This window comes from Carlito syrichta, unplaced genomic scaffold (genome assembly GCF_000164805.1).
Source record: "Carlito syrichta isolate Samal-C Ts95f unplaced genomic scaffold, Tarsius_syrichta-2.0.1 Scaffold308670, whole genome shotgun sequence".
Lineage (NCBI taxonomy): Eukaryota > Metazoa > Chordata > Mammalia > Primates > Tarsiidae > Carlito > Carlito syrichta.
The window spans coordinates 437,477-453,150 of NW_007252766.1; the positions used below are offsets into that span (position 1 = coordinate 437,477).

At 40.0% G+C, this 15,674-nt stretch overlaps 2 protein-coding genes across 4 annotated transcripts; one reads left to right on the forward strand and one right to left on the reverse strand.

Moving 5' to 3' along the window:
- Positions 1–2,279: 2,279 nt before the first annotated feature.
- Positions 2,280–3,391, forward strand: LOC103268017 (uncharacterized protein C11orf74 homolog). The gene is made up of 2 exons (XM_021716297.1): positions 2,280–2,518; positions 2,812–3,391. The coding sequence occupies exons 1-2, from the start codon at positions 2,365–2,367 to the stop codon at positions 3,114–3,116; spliced, it is 459 nt and encodes a 152-aa protein (XP_021571972.1). The 5' UTR covers positions 2,280–2,364; the 3' UTR covers positions 3,117–3,391.
- Positions 3,392–4,406: 1,015 nt separating this feature from the next.
- SDHD (succinate dehydrogenase complex subunit D) lies at positions 4,407–15,670 on the reverse strand. Of its 3 annotated transcripts, XM_008065573.1 has the most exons (4): positions 15,536–15,670; positions 12,002–12,118; positions 9,771–9,915; positions 4,407–4,608 (listed from the first exon to the last, which is right to left on the reverse strand). In XM_008065573.1, the coding sequence occupies exons 1-4, from the start codon at positions 15,588–15,590 to the stop codon at positions 4,443–4,445; spliced, it is 483 nt and encodes a 160-aa protein (XP_008063764.1). In that variant the 5' UTR covers positions 15,591–15,670; the 3' UTR covers positions 4,407–4,442. The 3 variants fall into 3 exon arrangements, with proteins under 3 accessions (XP_008063764.1, XP_008063765.1, XP_021571971.1); XM_008065574.1 differs by lacking the exon at positions 9,771–9,915 and having other exon boundaries at positions 15,536–15,641; XM_021716296.1 differs by lacking the exon at positions 12,002–12,118 and having other exon boundaries at positions 15,536–15,602.
- Positions 15,671–15,674: the final 4 nt, after the last annotated feature.

The following is a 15,674-nucleotide window of genomic DNA, read 5'->3' on the forward strand; positions in this document are numbered from 1 at the left end:
GACCTCATCTCTACAATAAATAAAAAAATCAGCCGGGCGTGGTAGCGCATGCCTGTAATTCCAGCTACTTGGAAGGCTGAGGCGGAAGGATCACCGGAGCCTAGCAGGTCAAGGCTGTGGTGGGTCGGAGCAGCCACTACATTCCAGTCTGGGTGACAGAGTGAGACTCCAACTCAAAAAAAAAAAAAAATCGTCATAAGCTCTCATATTAAACTGTTGTAGGAAGAGTCCTTGAGGTTGGGCTTGACATATCCTGTAACGGACTCTATCCTTGGTATGTGGTACTCGTAGTTTTTCAAAAATGAATCTCGCAATTTGGATGGATTTAGAGTCTATCATGCTCAGTGATCTATCACAGAAACAAAGAACAGAGTACCATGTATTCTCATTCATAAGTAGACCTTGAACATCATATCATAATACTGTAAGAAAGGGACTGGCAATAGTGGGAAACTGCCAGGGGAGGGGGGTAGGATTGGTAGTTGAGGGAAACTGCCAGGGGAGGGAGGGGCACACCTCATCTACAAGGGTACCTGCATAATGAACATTTGTATACCTAACCCTGAATTGTACCCCACATCTTAAAAAAAAAAGAATATCATATACATAGTCTTATACCCAATATACGAACTATATATCTCAAAGGGATATCATCAGATATATTGTGTATTTCACCACCACCAGCATAATACACAACTTGGAGAAGACACCAATGAAAGTCAGCCTTGAAACTACATTGGAAATGATCATTTTGACTATATTTTAATCTCATATACAATTAAGCTTCAGGCTGACAGTCATGGATATATGCTCTCAGTGGTGCTTAGGTCCTAGAACCTGAATATCCAGCCCCACAGAGAACTGACCCTGACACTCATCATAAGGTCCCTAGAAAAATAGACAAGTTTCCTAAGTAGACGTTTACTTCCCAAGAGTCCATGGATCAAAAAGATAACAGCAGGAGTTGACTACTCTCTCTAAAGACCTTCCAATCCCTCAACAGGCAACACATATTTAGACTTATATCTCATATGTTTATAATCTTTATCTGAAAATTACAGGGTCTAAATTAATTTTTTGTTTTTGTAGAGAGAGGGTCTCGCTATGTTGCCCAGGCTGGTCTCGAACTCCTGGCATCATGCAACCCTCCTGCCTCAGCCTCCCAAAGCACTAGGATTACAGGTATGAACCACTGTGCCCAGTCCAAAACCTTGTCTCATATTCTAGCAGCACACAGTAACTCATTGATTTTCTAAAGAGACAGCTCAGCTCCATCCTAATTACCAAACCAACTGGGACCTGGGATAGGCAGTGCCCAACCAGGCTCCACTCAGGTTTCTCCATTCACCATCTAATGAAGTTTACTAGCACTCGATACCATTCCAGATGCAAACTAGGATCTGATGGTGTTAGAGATAGCCACAGGATTCTCATGTTATCCAAGTCACTGACTTGACCATTTTGACTTCATGGAAAACTCCATTTCATCACTCCACTATACAGCAGTGGTATACTGGGGGTTAGGGGAGGAGAAAAATAACACTAGGGGGTTGCACTGTCTATATAAAATTGTAAAATAATAACAAAATTGACAGTCAATCTGCTTTTTATCATCATCAAGCACTAGCAATTCTAAGCAATGTCAGTAACATTCCTTCCCATTAGGGTAGACTGATCCTGCCACCACCACCCACTGACAAGCCTCTGCTATTTAGGCATCACCTGCTTTCGGAACCTTTTACCCACCCCAAAACAGAATTAATCACCTCCTCCCAAATCCTTAATGCACACCTGAATCTCCTTCAAGAACACAGCCATATTAAGTGGAGCATGTCTGTAATCCCTAGTATGCAGGCATTCAAGAAAAGATTTACCCTTCTAGCCACCCACCCTTCATTTGTCTCAGCTGCCCAGTAAGATCCTCAGTGAGTGAAATGTGCTAAGTCCTAGTTACTCTATATTGCTAGAAGAAAGTTATCATGACTTACAATCAACTTTTAGGCCACACTAAACACCCACAGAATCTAATTTGAATTCCAAAGGCTGGTATTCATAGCACACCACAATCTGGACACAGCTCTAATTCCTACTACTAAATCTTAATACTCATATTTAGTATATTTCTGCCTATTACATGGAAGTCCTTTTTGTATTACAGTGCTTCGTGTCTGATTTACCTGTTAAGGCCCAGAAGAAAATTTAAACAGTTCTGTTTTAGTGCTGTAGATGCAAAAGACACTTAATTCTAATGAATAAACTAGGGACAGCTAATATATAAAAGAGTAGAATACATTTTTATTATACACTTTTTAAAAAAAATTCCTTTCCAGTGGCTAGGTGGGAACCGAGGCAGAGGCCTAGGGCATGGGAGATAACGTGAACTGGCGAATAGGAATTTCTGCCCAAATTGGAGATATGGATGAAGATCGATTAATTGAAGAAGTCTTGGATAAGTTTGTTAATTGTCATCAGCAAACATATGAAGAATTTCTGAGCACTTTTACTCATCTTTCAAAAGAGGATCATATGACCAAAAGGGGAGTGTTTGGAACAAATTCCTCAGAAAATGTATCTATCTCAGCAAAACTTACTCATAAAATGAAGCAAATGACCACCACCTCAGCAATAAAACCGTATTTCTTCGTACTTCATCCCAATGTTCAGAAGAACAGATAGTGGTGAATGAAGGTCAACAAATTGACAATTTCTTGCAAGGTGATCTGAATCAGGCAGAAGAGGTGAAGGTAGACAGTTTCCTTGATTTAGAAGATTTGGACGTGGATGAAGAGATTAATCCTCAAATGAGCAAGCATCTGCTGCTGCTTCCAGGAGAAGTGGAGCCGACTGTAAACACCAGTGCTCTTCCTTGCACACCTGCCAAGGCCTGGCCTCTCACCCATGAAGTGAAGCCAAAGCCCACCGTGAAAAGGAGCAAAGGGCAGGAGGAAGAGATACTTGGAGATGAAGTTCAACCCTTCTCACTTGATGAAGAATTTGATTATGACAATGTGACACTCACCCCCAAGTTCAGTCTTGTGGAGTTAGAGGCCATCAAAGAGCTATCCAAGCAAAAGAGGAAGAATGCTAACATGGATTTAGAGGACCCCTGTGAGTGATTCACTGAGGCGTTTTTGTGCTTTTTATTTGTTCTTATTCAAGCAACACTGAAATAAAGATAAACCTATTAAAAAAAAATTGCTTTCCATAGAAAACATTTTCATATTAGAGATTCCTGGTGGGAAAATTTATTACTCATAGTTTTAAATCTGTGAACAGATTATTTTAGAACAAGTAAAACATATTTGAATATTAAATCTCAGTTTATTTATTTTATTATTACTTATTTATTCAAGTCAGGGTCTCACTCTGTCTCCCAGGCTGGAGTACAGCGACACAATCACAGCTCACTGAAGCCTCGACCTCCTGGTCTCAGGCAATCCTCCTGTCTCTGCCTCCCGAGTAGCCAGGAGGCACGCAGTAAAACACTTGACTAATTTTTTTATTTTTCTGTACAGACAAGGTTTGCTATGGTACCCAGACGGGTCTCAAATTCCTGGACTCAAGCAAGCCCTCTTGCTTCAGTCTCTCTAAGTGCTGGGATCACAGGCGTGAGCCACCATGCCCAGACTAAGTCTCCAGTTTAGAATGTGCCATATTTTTATACAGCTACAGAGAGACCTAGTCCTTAAATAGAACTTCTCTATGTTCAGAAACTCTCCAAACTTTTCTTCCAAGGGTTTAGAAATTCAAAATGTGAGACATCAACATTTCCTAATTTTATTTATTTATTTTTCTTTCTTTCTTTTTTTTTTAAAAGAGACAAGGTCTCATCACATTGCCCAGGCTGGTCTCAAACCCGTGGGCTCAGGCAATCCTCTTTCTTCCACCTCCCAAAGTGGGGAATTACAGGAGTGAACCATCGTGCCTGGCAGCGTTTCCTAATTTTAAAGTTTCCCTATTATATGTAACCATCAGTAGTAGCTGGTATCTACTGAATAAAGAGGGAAGTTTTCAAAAATTAAACACTGTCTAATTTTCTGCAAAGTTTTTATTCAGTATTTCCCTTTGTTCATTATTACCATAATAGATATAGAAGTCTGATCATGTATTAATAGTAATAAAGCTGAAATCTCTTGAAGAGATTGATAAATTAGAAGGAAAAAGCTCATATATAATATTTAGTTATACTGTAAGTCTTGAGATACTGGGAGACAATCCCATTATCTCACCAAAATGCAGAACTCAGTCTCACAATTTCTTGGATGCAACTCCTCCCAAACCTTTTCCTCAAATATTAAATTCTGCAAATAACCATGTGATTAAGAGATCTGTCCACCAATAAACTAATCTGTTATTTCTTCCTTATTGTGAGCTGAATGGCATGATAAAGCAGAGGCAAAGAGGCATACAATCAAATTCTTGCATGTATTAAGTCAAAAAGGTCAAAGCTTCCACAGCATGGCAACAGCTCTGCAGATACCCACGTCATGATAGTTGAAATAACAAAGCCCAGCAAATGTTAAAGCCGAAAGTGCCAAAAGGCCAGCCTTGGCAGCTTTCTGCGATGTGTCACCATGAACGTAGTCAGTAACAACTTGTCCAAGGCCCCTAAAGAAAGAAAAAGAGATAGCACAAATGAAAATCACAAGTGAAGTTAGAAGACTATACAGACAATTTAGTTGCAAGAAAATAATCAGTCAAGTTCAAATTGCAGTGTCTCTATTTACCACTCCAATAATTGCTTGCTACTTCAGGGGATTCTGTGTAGCCATTTTATTTTTTCTGTCAACCTGTTTCTAGTGATGTGGGGTTTTTAAAATTTTTTTTTTAATTTTTAATTTTAAAATTTTGGGGTACAATTCAGGATTAGGTATACAAATATTCATTGTGCAGGTACCCTTGTTGATGAGGTGTGTCCCCGCTTCCCCAGTTTCCTGCTACTGCCGATCCCACCTCCCCAGGGCTCCAGTTTCCCATTACTGTCAATCCTCTTCTTACAGTATTACGATAGTTGTTCAAGGTCCACTTATGAGTGTGAACATGTGAAACTCAGTTCATTGTTTCTGTGAAAGATCACTCAGTATTACAGTCCATCCAGGTTGCTGTGAATTTCATAATTTTGTTCTTCTTTATGACTGCGTAATATTCCATTGTGCATATGTACCAGTCCTCTTTTGCAGGCAGCATGGTTGGTTCCACATTCTTGCTATTGTGAACAATGCTGTGATAAATATATGGTGCAGGTATCTTTTTTATAGAGTGATGTGAGTTCTTCCGGGTATATTCCCAGTAGGGGGATTGCGGGGTCATATTATTTTTTTCTTCTTTTTAGAGATAGGGCCTTGCTCTGTTGTCCAGGCAGATCTTGAACTCCTGGCCTCAAGTGATCCTCCTGCCTTCGCCTCCTGAGGTGTTGGGATTCCAGGTGTGAGCCACTGCACCCATGTGTGTAGGTGAGATTACTGCTATTCTCCAAGATGCTAAACCAAAACAACTCATGGTGATAAGAATAATCAACAAAAATGAATGAATCAGGAATTTCCTAATAATGTAATAGACATCTTTCTATTCTTCTAATTCAGTTTTCCAGAGTCATTTATATCAGAGACAGTAACTAACCGCTACTTTATTTACAAATTGTTGTTGCTGTTAACTAAAACAAATGCTCTACAGAGTTTTTCATTAATTCAGAAAGAATTTACTAAGTCGAGTGCCAGAATCTGTCATAAATGTTGGGGAGTACAGTAAATAAGACAGCATTCCTGCCTTTATGGAACAAATATTCTTGTGATGAGAAACAAAAGCAAACATGTATATACTATAAAGAAATATCCTGAAAAGGATGACCTGAAGAAGAACATTCCAAACAAAAGTGGCATCTCTGATGAGTAAGGAAGCTGGTGTGGGTGGAAGACATGAGAAAAGCAAGGAAAGCAAGGGCAGTCACGGTAAGGAGTTTGAATTTTATTGGACATATAACAAATCACTGAAATGTTTTAAGCAAGGTGTGCCCTAAGTAAGGAATGAGCTAATTTTACTAATGGTTTTTAAGTTTTATTGAGATGTAGTTCACATACTGTAAAATTCATCCCTTTTAAGTGTCTACTTCAGTGGTTTTTTGTATATTCAGAGTTGTGCAACCATCATTATATAATTACAGAGCATTCTAATCATCCCCCAAAAAACCCCTCTACCCATGAGCCCACTACCCAACTATTAATTTGCTTTCTGTCTCTACAGATTTGCCTATTCTGGACATTTCATATAAAAGAAACCATACAATATGCCACTTTTGTGTCAAGCTTCTTTCCCTTAGCACAATGTTTTCAATGCCCACGCATATCACAACATGCATCAGTATTTCATTCCTTTATATGGCAGAATAATATTCTATTGTATCAATATGCCATCTTTTGTTTAGCTATTCATCAGTTGACAATAACTAGCATCATTCCTACTTTTTGGCTATTATAAATAATTCTGCTATGATCATTCCTGTATAAGATTTTATGTGGACACATATCTTTTCAATTCTCTTGGATATACACCTAAAAGCGGAATTGCTGAATCATACCATAACTCTAAGGTTAACTTTTTGTTGGAACTGCCAAACTGTTTTCAAAGTGGCTGCAATATTTTACACTCCTAGCAGAAACATATGAGGGTTCTGATTTCTCCAAGTCCTCAGCCAACACTTGTTACTGTTCGTCTTTTATTATAGCTATCCTAGTAGGATATGAAGTATTATCTCCTAACGGTGTTTGATCTGCATCTCTCTAATGACAAATGATGTGGAGCAATTTTTTCATGTGTGTTGTGTATCTTCTTTGAAAAAATGTCATTTTACTTTATAAAAAGGTTACTCTGACTATAGTGTGGAGATTGAATACAGTGGGCAGGGGAAGGGGGCAAAAACAGAATCAGGAAACTAGTTAGAAGGCAACTGAAGTAGCCTAGGCAAGACTGTTGGCTTAAGCTAGGCTGCTGACAAGGGAGATGATGTAAAGTGACCACGGAGGCTATGTTTTGCAGAAAGAACAGAAAGAGCTGATGGATTAGTTATGGGGTAAGACAAAAAGAAAGGTCTAGAATGACTCCTGGGATTTTTAGCTTGAGCAGCTAGATTTAACTGAGGGAGAAATCAAGGGAGATTGGGGGAGGCAGAGAGTGATTTGGACACTATTAGATTTAGGGTGACTATCAGACATTCAAATGAATATCAGACAATTAAATATACAAATGTGCAACTCAGGAAAATAGGACAGATCTGAGCCCGCCTAAGAAAAGAGTCTAGACAGAAAAATTAAGAAAGTTAAAACTGAGCTCTGGAGACTCTATCATTCAGACAAGAGGAGAAGGGTTTGGCAGAGGAGATATCTACAGCATCTGGAAAGCCAGAGAAAAGTGACTTGGGAGAATAATCAATTGAGTTGAAGGCTGTTGAGAGTTCAAGCAAGTGGAGGACAGAAAATAGACAGGTTTTGAAAGTTGGAGGTCTTTAGTGACCTTAGTAAGAATGATTTATGTTAAACAGTTGGGGTAAAACCTCAATTAATATAAGTTTAAAAAGACTGAATGTTGAGAACTTGAGCACAATTATTGGCAACTCCTTCAAAATGTATCACACATTAGAGAAATATTATTTACTGTACTTGTGATCTGTTACTTAATAGGCAACTGGAATGCTGTATTTGAAAACGTTTATCTGATAAAAAGGTGAATTCCCCTAATCAGTCCTAGAAAACTATAGGTAAGTAAAACCCCTTAATGCTAACTAGAGAATGATTCTCACAAATCATTATCCTCCCAGGGGTTTAATTTCTATATCTGTAAAATGAAAGGGTTGATTAAGATACTCCCCAAGGGGGTGTAAAAAAAAAAAAATACTTCCCAAGGCGGGGCTCAGTGGCTCAGCCTGGAATCCCAGCACTTTGGGAGACCAAAGCAAGTGGATTGTCTGAGCCTGCAGGTTTGAGACCAGCCCGGGCAACTTGGCGAGAACTCGTCTCTACAATAAATAAAAAATTAGCCAGAAATGGTAGCATGTACCTGTAGTTCCAGCAACTTGGAAGGCTGAGGCAGAAGGATTGCCTGAGCCCAGGAGGTTGAGGCTGAGGTGGCTGTGAGTGTGCCACTGCACTCCAGCCTGGGTGATAGAGTGAGACTCCAATTCAACCAAAAAAATTTTAAAAAGACACCCCCCAAAGGCCTTCCGGTTTTAACAATCCAAAATACCTCTCCCACTTGCAATAGCAACATATTGCCCCTGAAAAACAACATAAAGGAACAGCTTAAGGAACCCAATGTCATTTACAGTCTTTGTAGAAGATTAACTTAGAAAGTCTTGTAAACTGTACCAGATAAAATAAATAGAAACCAGATATTCATCTGTTTCACAAATATTTACTGAGTGCTGTGTGTCAGGTACTGTTTTAGGCACAAGAGATACAACAGCAAAAAAAAAATATTAAAAAATAGACCAGGCACAGTAGCTCATGTCTGTAAATCTCAGCACTTTGGGAGGCCAAGGCGGGAGGATTGCTTGAGCCTAGGAGTTCGAGACCAGCCTGGGCAACATAGCAAGACATTCTCTATAAAAAATCGAAATATAAGCCTGGCATGGTGGCAAGTGCCTGTAGTCCCAGCTACTTGGGGGGCTGAGGTAGAAGAATCGCCTGAGCCCAGGAGATTGAGGCTAAGAAAGCCTGGATTAATCAGCTTGGGTGACAGAGTAAGGCTTCAACTCAGGGGGAAAAAAAAATCTGAATAATGGCTCCTAGCATGGGGAGGGGTGCAATGTTGAGCACTTATGACTGAGATGAAACACAAAGAAGCAGCTTCTGGAATAGACGGCATAATTCTATATCTTAGCCTGGGCCATATCACCCTTATAATAATTCATTTAGCTATAGATTTTATTCTGTGTTTGTGCATTCAATCTTGGGGCGAGAGGGACATCAGATAACATACAAAATAATAGATGATGTAATATATTAAAAGACAGTAAGTGCTACTGAGAAAAATAAAACAGGAGAGAGAGATAAACAATGCTGAATGCTAGGACAGACACTGCAATTTTAAACAAGTGGTTAGGGAAGATCTTGTTGAGAGAGTGAACAAGAAACTAGAAAATGTTTCAGGGAGAAGGAACAGTAAGAGCAAAGCCTAGACACCTAGTCACTGGTGTGTTTGAGAAACCTCAAGGAAACCAATGTGAATGAAGACAACACCTAAAGATAAAGGAAGAAACAGAGGGCTTGATTGTGCAGATCTGGAGACCACGATCTAAGAATTCTGACTTTTCGTCTGAGTAACAAGAGGAGACAAAGAACATTTCTGAGAAGGGTATGTCTTCTCTGGATTTAACATTTTAACAGGATCACTAGGCCTGCTGTGTTGGGAACAGACACAAAGAAGACCATTTAAGAGACTACTACTAGAGTCAAGGATAATGACCAGGTTTGAGGCATAAACAGAAATACCATTAACTGAGATAGGCAAAGCTGCAGAAGGAACAGATGGGGGGGGAGATTAGGAACTCAGTTTTATGACAAGCTTCATTCAAAATGCTATCAGACATGGAAATGCAGTCATTAAATGGATAGATTAATATATAAATCCAGGCATATAAATATTTTACACAAACTTTAAAGTTTTCCACAGATCTTAAGCATTTCAGTTGCCTTCTCCCTCACAGGTAATACATGAGACAAGCTCACAGCAAGCACACTGAACAGACAATATAATACCGAAGGAACTGCGATACTTACCAGTGGCTATGGAGAGTGATGGCTGCAGCCAGAGAGTAATCCATCGCAGAGCAAGGATTCAAATAAGCAGCTGGAAGCAGGCCCAGGAGCAGAACACTGACCACCCTCTCACTAGTCCAGTGGAGAGATGCAGCCTTGGAACCAGCTACAAAAAGGGGCAGATTCATTAGAGTTGAGAGAGAAACACACATCTCTCATGTTCAACATTTGCCACAAAGTAACCCAAACTGACAGACAACATACATATAAGATTTAACTTGGTGTGTAGTAACAGTAAGATATAAAAATACATAATTGAGAGAGAGACTAGCTCCCTCCTTTGAAGTCTTTTAGTACCTGAGTATCTCTCGCTTTTCTTTTTTTTTTTTTGAGTTGGAGTCTCAGGAGTCTCACTCTGTCACCCACGCTGGAGTGCAGTGGCATGCTCATGGACCTGCTGGGCTCAGATGATCCTTTTGCCTCAGCCTTCTAAGTAGCTGGAACTACAGGCACATGCCAACCAGATACTGGCTAATTTTTTGATTTACTGCAGAGGTAAGGTCTTACCAAGTTGCCCACCCTGGTCTCAAACCCATGGGCTCAGGTAATCCTCTCATCTCGGTCTCCCAAAGTCCTGGGATTTTAGGCATGAGTCACCGCACCCTGCCAGTACCTGAGTATCTCAATGCTTATACACTGACTAGAAGACAGAACCAAGAAGATAGATAAAATATCTGTAGAGAATTAAGCCAGTCTTGGACTTCAGTGAAGTGGACAGATACCTTATAACTAAAAGTCAATGATGCCTGCTAAATTCCTTTAAAACATTATTTACATCTTCTAATATTTGGAAGTAATGTGATATTATCCTCTCAAAACAAAGTTGAGCCAGTCAATTTACAGAAAAGTAAAGTTCTGATTTCTACTTTTAGGACCATGGTCCTTCTGTCTCAATACTTATAAATAACCCAAAACAAATATGGAACATGAAAACTTCTTTTAAATAAGTGAAAAACAGTATGAACTTTAACATTTATTTGAAAACTTTAAACATTATCTTGTTTTGCTTACAGACCCCTTTGGGAATCTAGTAAAAGGATACAGCGTCTTCCCAGAAAACTGTGTAAGGGCACATACATAAAAATCAATGTATACAACTTCAGGGGCTTTCCTTCAGTCCATGCACTACAAGTTAAAACTACTCTGCTAAATCTAACTTAACTGAGAAAAGGAATCTAGAAACAAAAGTTTTTCAAATATAAAAAACTTTTAGGCTGGGCACAGTGGCTCATGCCTGTAATCTCAACACTTTGAGAGGCCAAGGTGGAAGGATCACTTGAGCCCAGGCATTTGAGACCTGCCTGGGCAACATAGCAAGACACTGTCTCTACAAAAAAAAAAAAACCCAAAAAATTAGCTGGGTGTGGTGGTGTTTATCTGTAATTCCAGCTACTCAGAAAACTGAGATGGTAGGATCACCTGAGCCCAGGAGGTCAAGGCTGTGGTGAGCCATGATTATGCCACTGCACCCCAGCCTAGGTGACAGAGTGAGACTCCCAACTCAAAAAAAAAAAAAAAAAAAAAATTACAGAACCAGAAAACTATACTTGCCTAATCTCTCATAATTCAGATGTACCTCTATCTATATAGTTGACTTGAGAATAAAGAGAAGTCTTTATCAAGTATTGCTCTCTCCAGACTTTAAAAACAGAAATACAGTCGACTCATTATTCACCCATAGATTTTCTAAAACTAATTTTAATGATAGCATTTTAATCGTGTTTAATAATATCTAAATAGCATTCATATGAAATGCCATATGGTTTTAAATTAACCTAAAAAAAAATAACCAAGTAAAGTATAGCTATAAATATCCATAATGCAGTTCATAGGACATGAGTTTTTACATTGTCCATTATTCTCAGTTCTACACGTCTGGCTCTTCTCCATTAGCTAAATAAATAAGAGTGACCAAACTATAATGAACAGACTCTTCCTACAGATCTATTTTCTTTTTAAGAAAAGTAAATATATTTTTTTAAAGACTTAGGCCAGAAGATCCTCTATGGATATAAATGACATCATTCAGTCATACTGACATTGTCTGCCCAAAAGCGTAAACTATATTTTCATTTGACAGAACTGGACACAACAGTCACCCTCACAGGTAGCAGGTCCTGCTAAAGACATGACAATTCATCCAGCTATAAATGGTTAGAGCCCAGAAGGCAGCAGTGACGGAAAGAACATACAGTGGTGGCTCGGTGACAGATGAATGTGCTGCACTCCACACCATCCTGGGGTAGGTTGCTCCTGAAGAAATGCTGAGACATAAGCAGGTCTGACCACTGGGGTTCGGAGGAATAGAGCTGAGGAAAGAGATATTAGAAGCATCACAAGAGCCTCTCAGGCTGACAGGCTTTCTGAATGATCATAAGCAAACTACTAAGCCTAAATAGAGAAAAACATCTCATCTGTAAAATGAAGATAGCATCTATTTCACTAGGTTACCGTGAAGTCAGACTAAATAGCCATCAAAAGATGGAAAAATCAATGAATCACTTATGTAGAAGATTCGCTTTTACTAATTAAAAATATAAATGATAGTTTTTCCTCTTTCCATATAATCATCTATTCATCCAACAAATATTTACTACATGCAAGATTATGCTCTGCACTGGAACAAGAGATAAAAGGCAAGGTCTTTGTCCTCAACGAATTAAACCTAGATTGGGAAGTTCATCTATTACCTTCTTTCATCTCCATTTGTACTTTTGAACCCACTTGTTTGTGTCCCCTATTGGGTCCTGCTTCTTGGTTAAAAAATAGACAGACCTAAGTTCAACCAGCTGCACCACGTACTGGCTGTGAGAAGATGGGCAGCTACATTAAACAAGCTCTTTAAGCCTCAATTTCCTCATTTGTAAAATGGAAAACTGGTAAAATGTAAATACTTCACAATTCTCTGGAAAATTAAAGAATGTATGCAAGGAGCTTAGCATAGTTTCCAGAATGTTATAAGCACTCCAAAAAAAGTAATTTCTTATTCTTATTCTTTTGACTAATCAAGTACAGTAGCAAGAAAGGGGAAAAGAGGAGAAAAAGAAATTCAATCTGTAGCTGTGAACAATCACTTAAGGTCACTTGATCACTTACTACCTCTGGACCAGGAAAAAAAAAAGGTAATTTCTTTCTTTTTTTTTTGAGTTGGAGTCTCACTCTGTCGCCCAGACTGGAGTGCAGTGGCCGCTCCCGGCCACCGCAGCCTCGACCTGCTGAGCTCCAGCGATCCTTCCACCTCAGCCTTCCGAGTAGTCGGAATTACAGGCATGCGCTACCACGCCGGGCTGATTTTTTTATTTATTGTAGAGATGAGGTCTCGCTGCCCAGGCAGATCTCGAACCCGCGGGCTCAGGCAATCCACTCACCTCAGCCTCCCAAAGGTGCAGGATTACAGGCTGAGCCACCGAGCCCGGCTGGTAATTTCTTATTATCTTCTCTCCTGCATCTTTAACCTTTCCTTGCTTCTCTCTGGCCATTTTCCCTCGACTATTACACACTATATAATATTGTATAAGTCATATATTGCGGTATAGTATAGAGTATATGTGCATATGATATAAATATACTTAAACTTCCCTTAATCACGTGTTCTCAAATGCCTGCGTACTTTTCCATGCTCTTTCTTCCTTCTCCTCCTAACCCTGCATCTTTAAAGCATTTTCTAAATCATCTCTACTTCCCAATCATTTTTCAACCCTGAAATGTGATTGTGTTCTCCCTGTAGCTGCTTTGGGAGGGCACCAGCCATCTCCACGGGCCATATCCAACAAATACTGTACCATTTCAATCTCAGTAGGCCTTTCTGCAAAACCTGACATTAGTAGCCTCTCTTCTGATTCTCTGACCATTTCAGTGTCCTCCTGAACTTGCTCTTACATGGTTTTCATCTGTCCATTGCTCTCCTCACTCCTCATGCCCACTCCAAGCCGTTTCTTCCACTCTTATGGTTTCACCTCTGCCTATAAGCTAATGACAACCAAATCTCCAGTCCTGTTATCTCTTCAGATTGTCACAATTTTAACTGTCTGTTAAAGTCTCTCCACTGAGACACCTTGCAAGAAACTGAAATCATCCTTCAACTCACCTCATTCAAACTTGTTTCCATCTGTATGTTCCCCACTTTAGGCAGTGACACCTTTGAGATTCTTTAAACTAACTCAGGGTAATCTGGAAGTCATGAGGGACTTTTCCCCAAATTCAATCACCAAATCTTATTGACATATCTCTTTGACATTTCTTGAGAAAATCTTCTCTTTTTTCTTTTTATTATAAAGATGTGGGGTACAATTCAGGTTAAGTATACAAATGTTCATTATGCAGGTACCCTTGTTGATGAGGTGTGCCCCTCCCTCCACTGGCAGTTTCCCTCAACTGCCAATCCCTTTCTTAAAATATTATAATTGTTCAAGGTCCACTTATGAGTGAGAACACATGGTACTCAGTTCTTTGTTTCTGTGATAGATCACTGAGTATGATCGACTCTAAATCCATATTCAAGTTGCTGTGAAGTCCATATGTTTGTCCTTCTTTATGGCTGCGTAATATTCCATTGTGTATATGTACCACATTTTTAAAATCTAGTCCAGCTTCAATGGACAACACGGTTAGTTCCATGTTTTTGCTATTGTGAATAAAGCTGCAAAAAGCATACCTGTGCACGTATCTTTTTGTAGAATGAGAAGATCTTTTCATTGTACTAGTTCCCACGTTCAGAACCTCGCTTTGCCTGGACTCCAACAAGCGTCCCCGCCCTATCTCCCATCATAACCATCTACCACACTTTACCAAAGTGTTCAAGCTAAACTGCAAATATGTGTCACAAATGTCAATGGCTACTCTCCACACATCAAGTAAAGCGCATACTCCTTACAAGACAAGTTTTTCTGTGACTTGGTACCAGTTCACCTTTTCAGACTCAACTCACTTCTCACCTTGACCTTCATGCTCTAATAATATCCAATTTATTTTATTTTTTTCTCACATGCAGTTCCTATGCCTTCATCATTGCTTTTGCTCATTCAGCAGTTCTAACTGTAAGGTTCTTCTTGCCCTGGACTTCTTTATCATTAAGACTAAAATCAAGCACACCTCCTTTGGGTACCAATCACAACAAGGTAATCCTTCCAAAACACAGGGCTGAAAATACTTTCCCTGTAATTGCATAACAATTCTTGTACAGCACAACAGTTTTTGCTATATGTTTTCCTTAGAAAAGTGAAGGCTCTTGGAGGGCAAGCACTCTGTTTTATCCCCATTTGCATCCCACCTTTACTATAGTGCCCGCTATAACACAAATGCCCAGTTAAATGATTTTCGGTCTCTCCCGCGCCCACCCCACCCTCGGTTCCGCCACACCCAAACACACCAACTCCAGGGGAAATGAGCACGACCAGGCATTGGGACTCATATCCTAACCCTCTTTCTCGATTCAGGGTGGGAGCATTCTAAGGACAACGAATGCGAAGAGCAGAGAACTCCTATGTGGACTAGCCTCAGCAGGACTGCAACTTCCAGAAGGAGCTCTCTTTCAGATCACCCCGTCCCCTCGTCAGCCCAGAGCACGTTTACGCGCTCGGGTAAACACCTGCGCCCGAGAAGACGGCGGTGACTGCTGTGATTTCGGTAGGTGCCTAAGGATTCCCTTCTCCTCGTCTCACCGTCCTCACCCCATCCCGTTCCCTGGCTGGAAGCTGCGCTAAGCACCTCAGGCTCCCAATCCTCACCTCGACCTCCTTGGGCACTGCACAGGACGCTCAGCCTCCAGAGGGCGGCCATCATGCTCCTGCGGGATCAAGGTCACACGCCAACCCGGAAGCACTTACGCGACCATTCCCACCCCGCGACAACGAAAAATAACAAAGA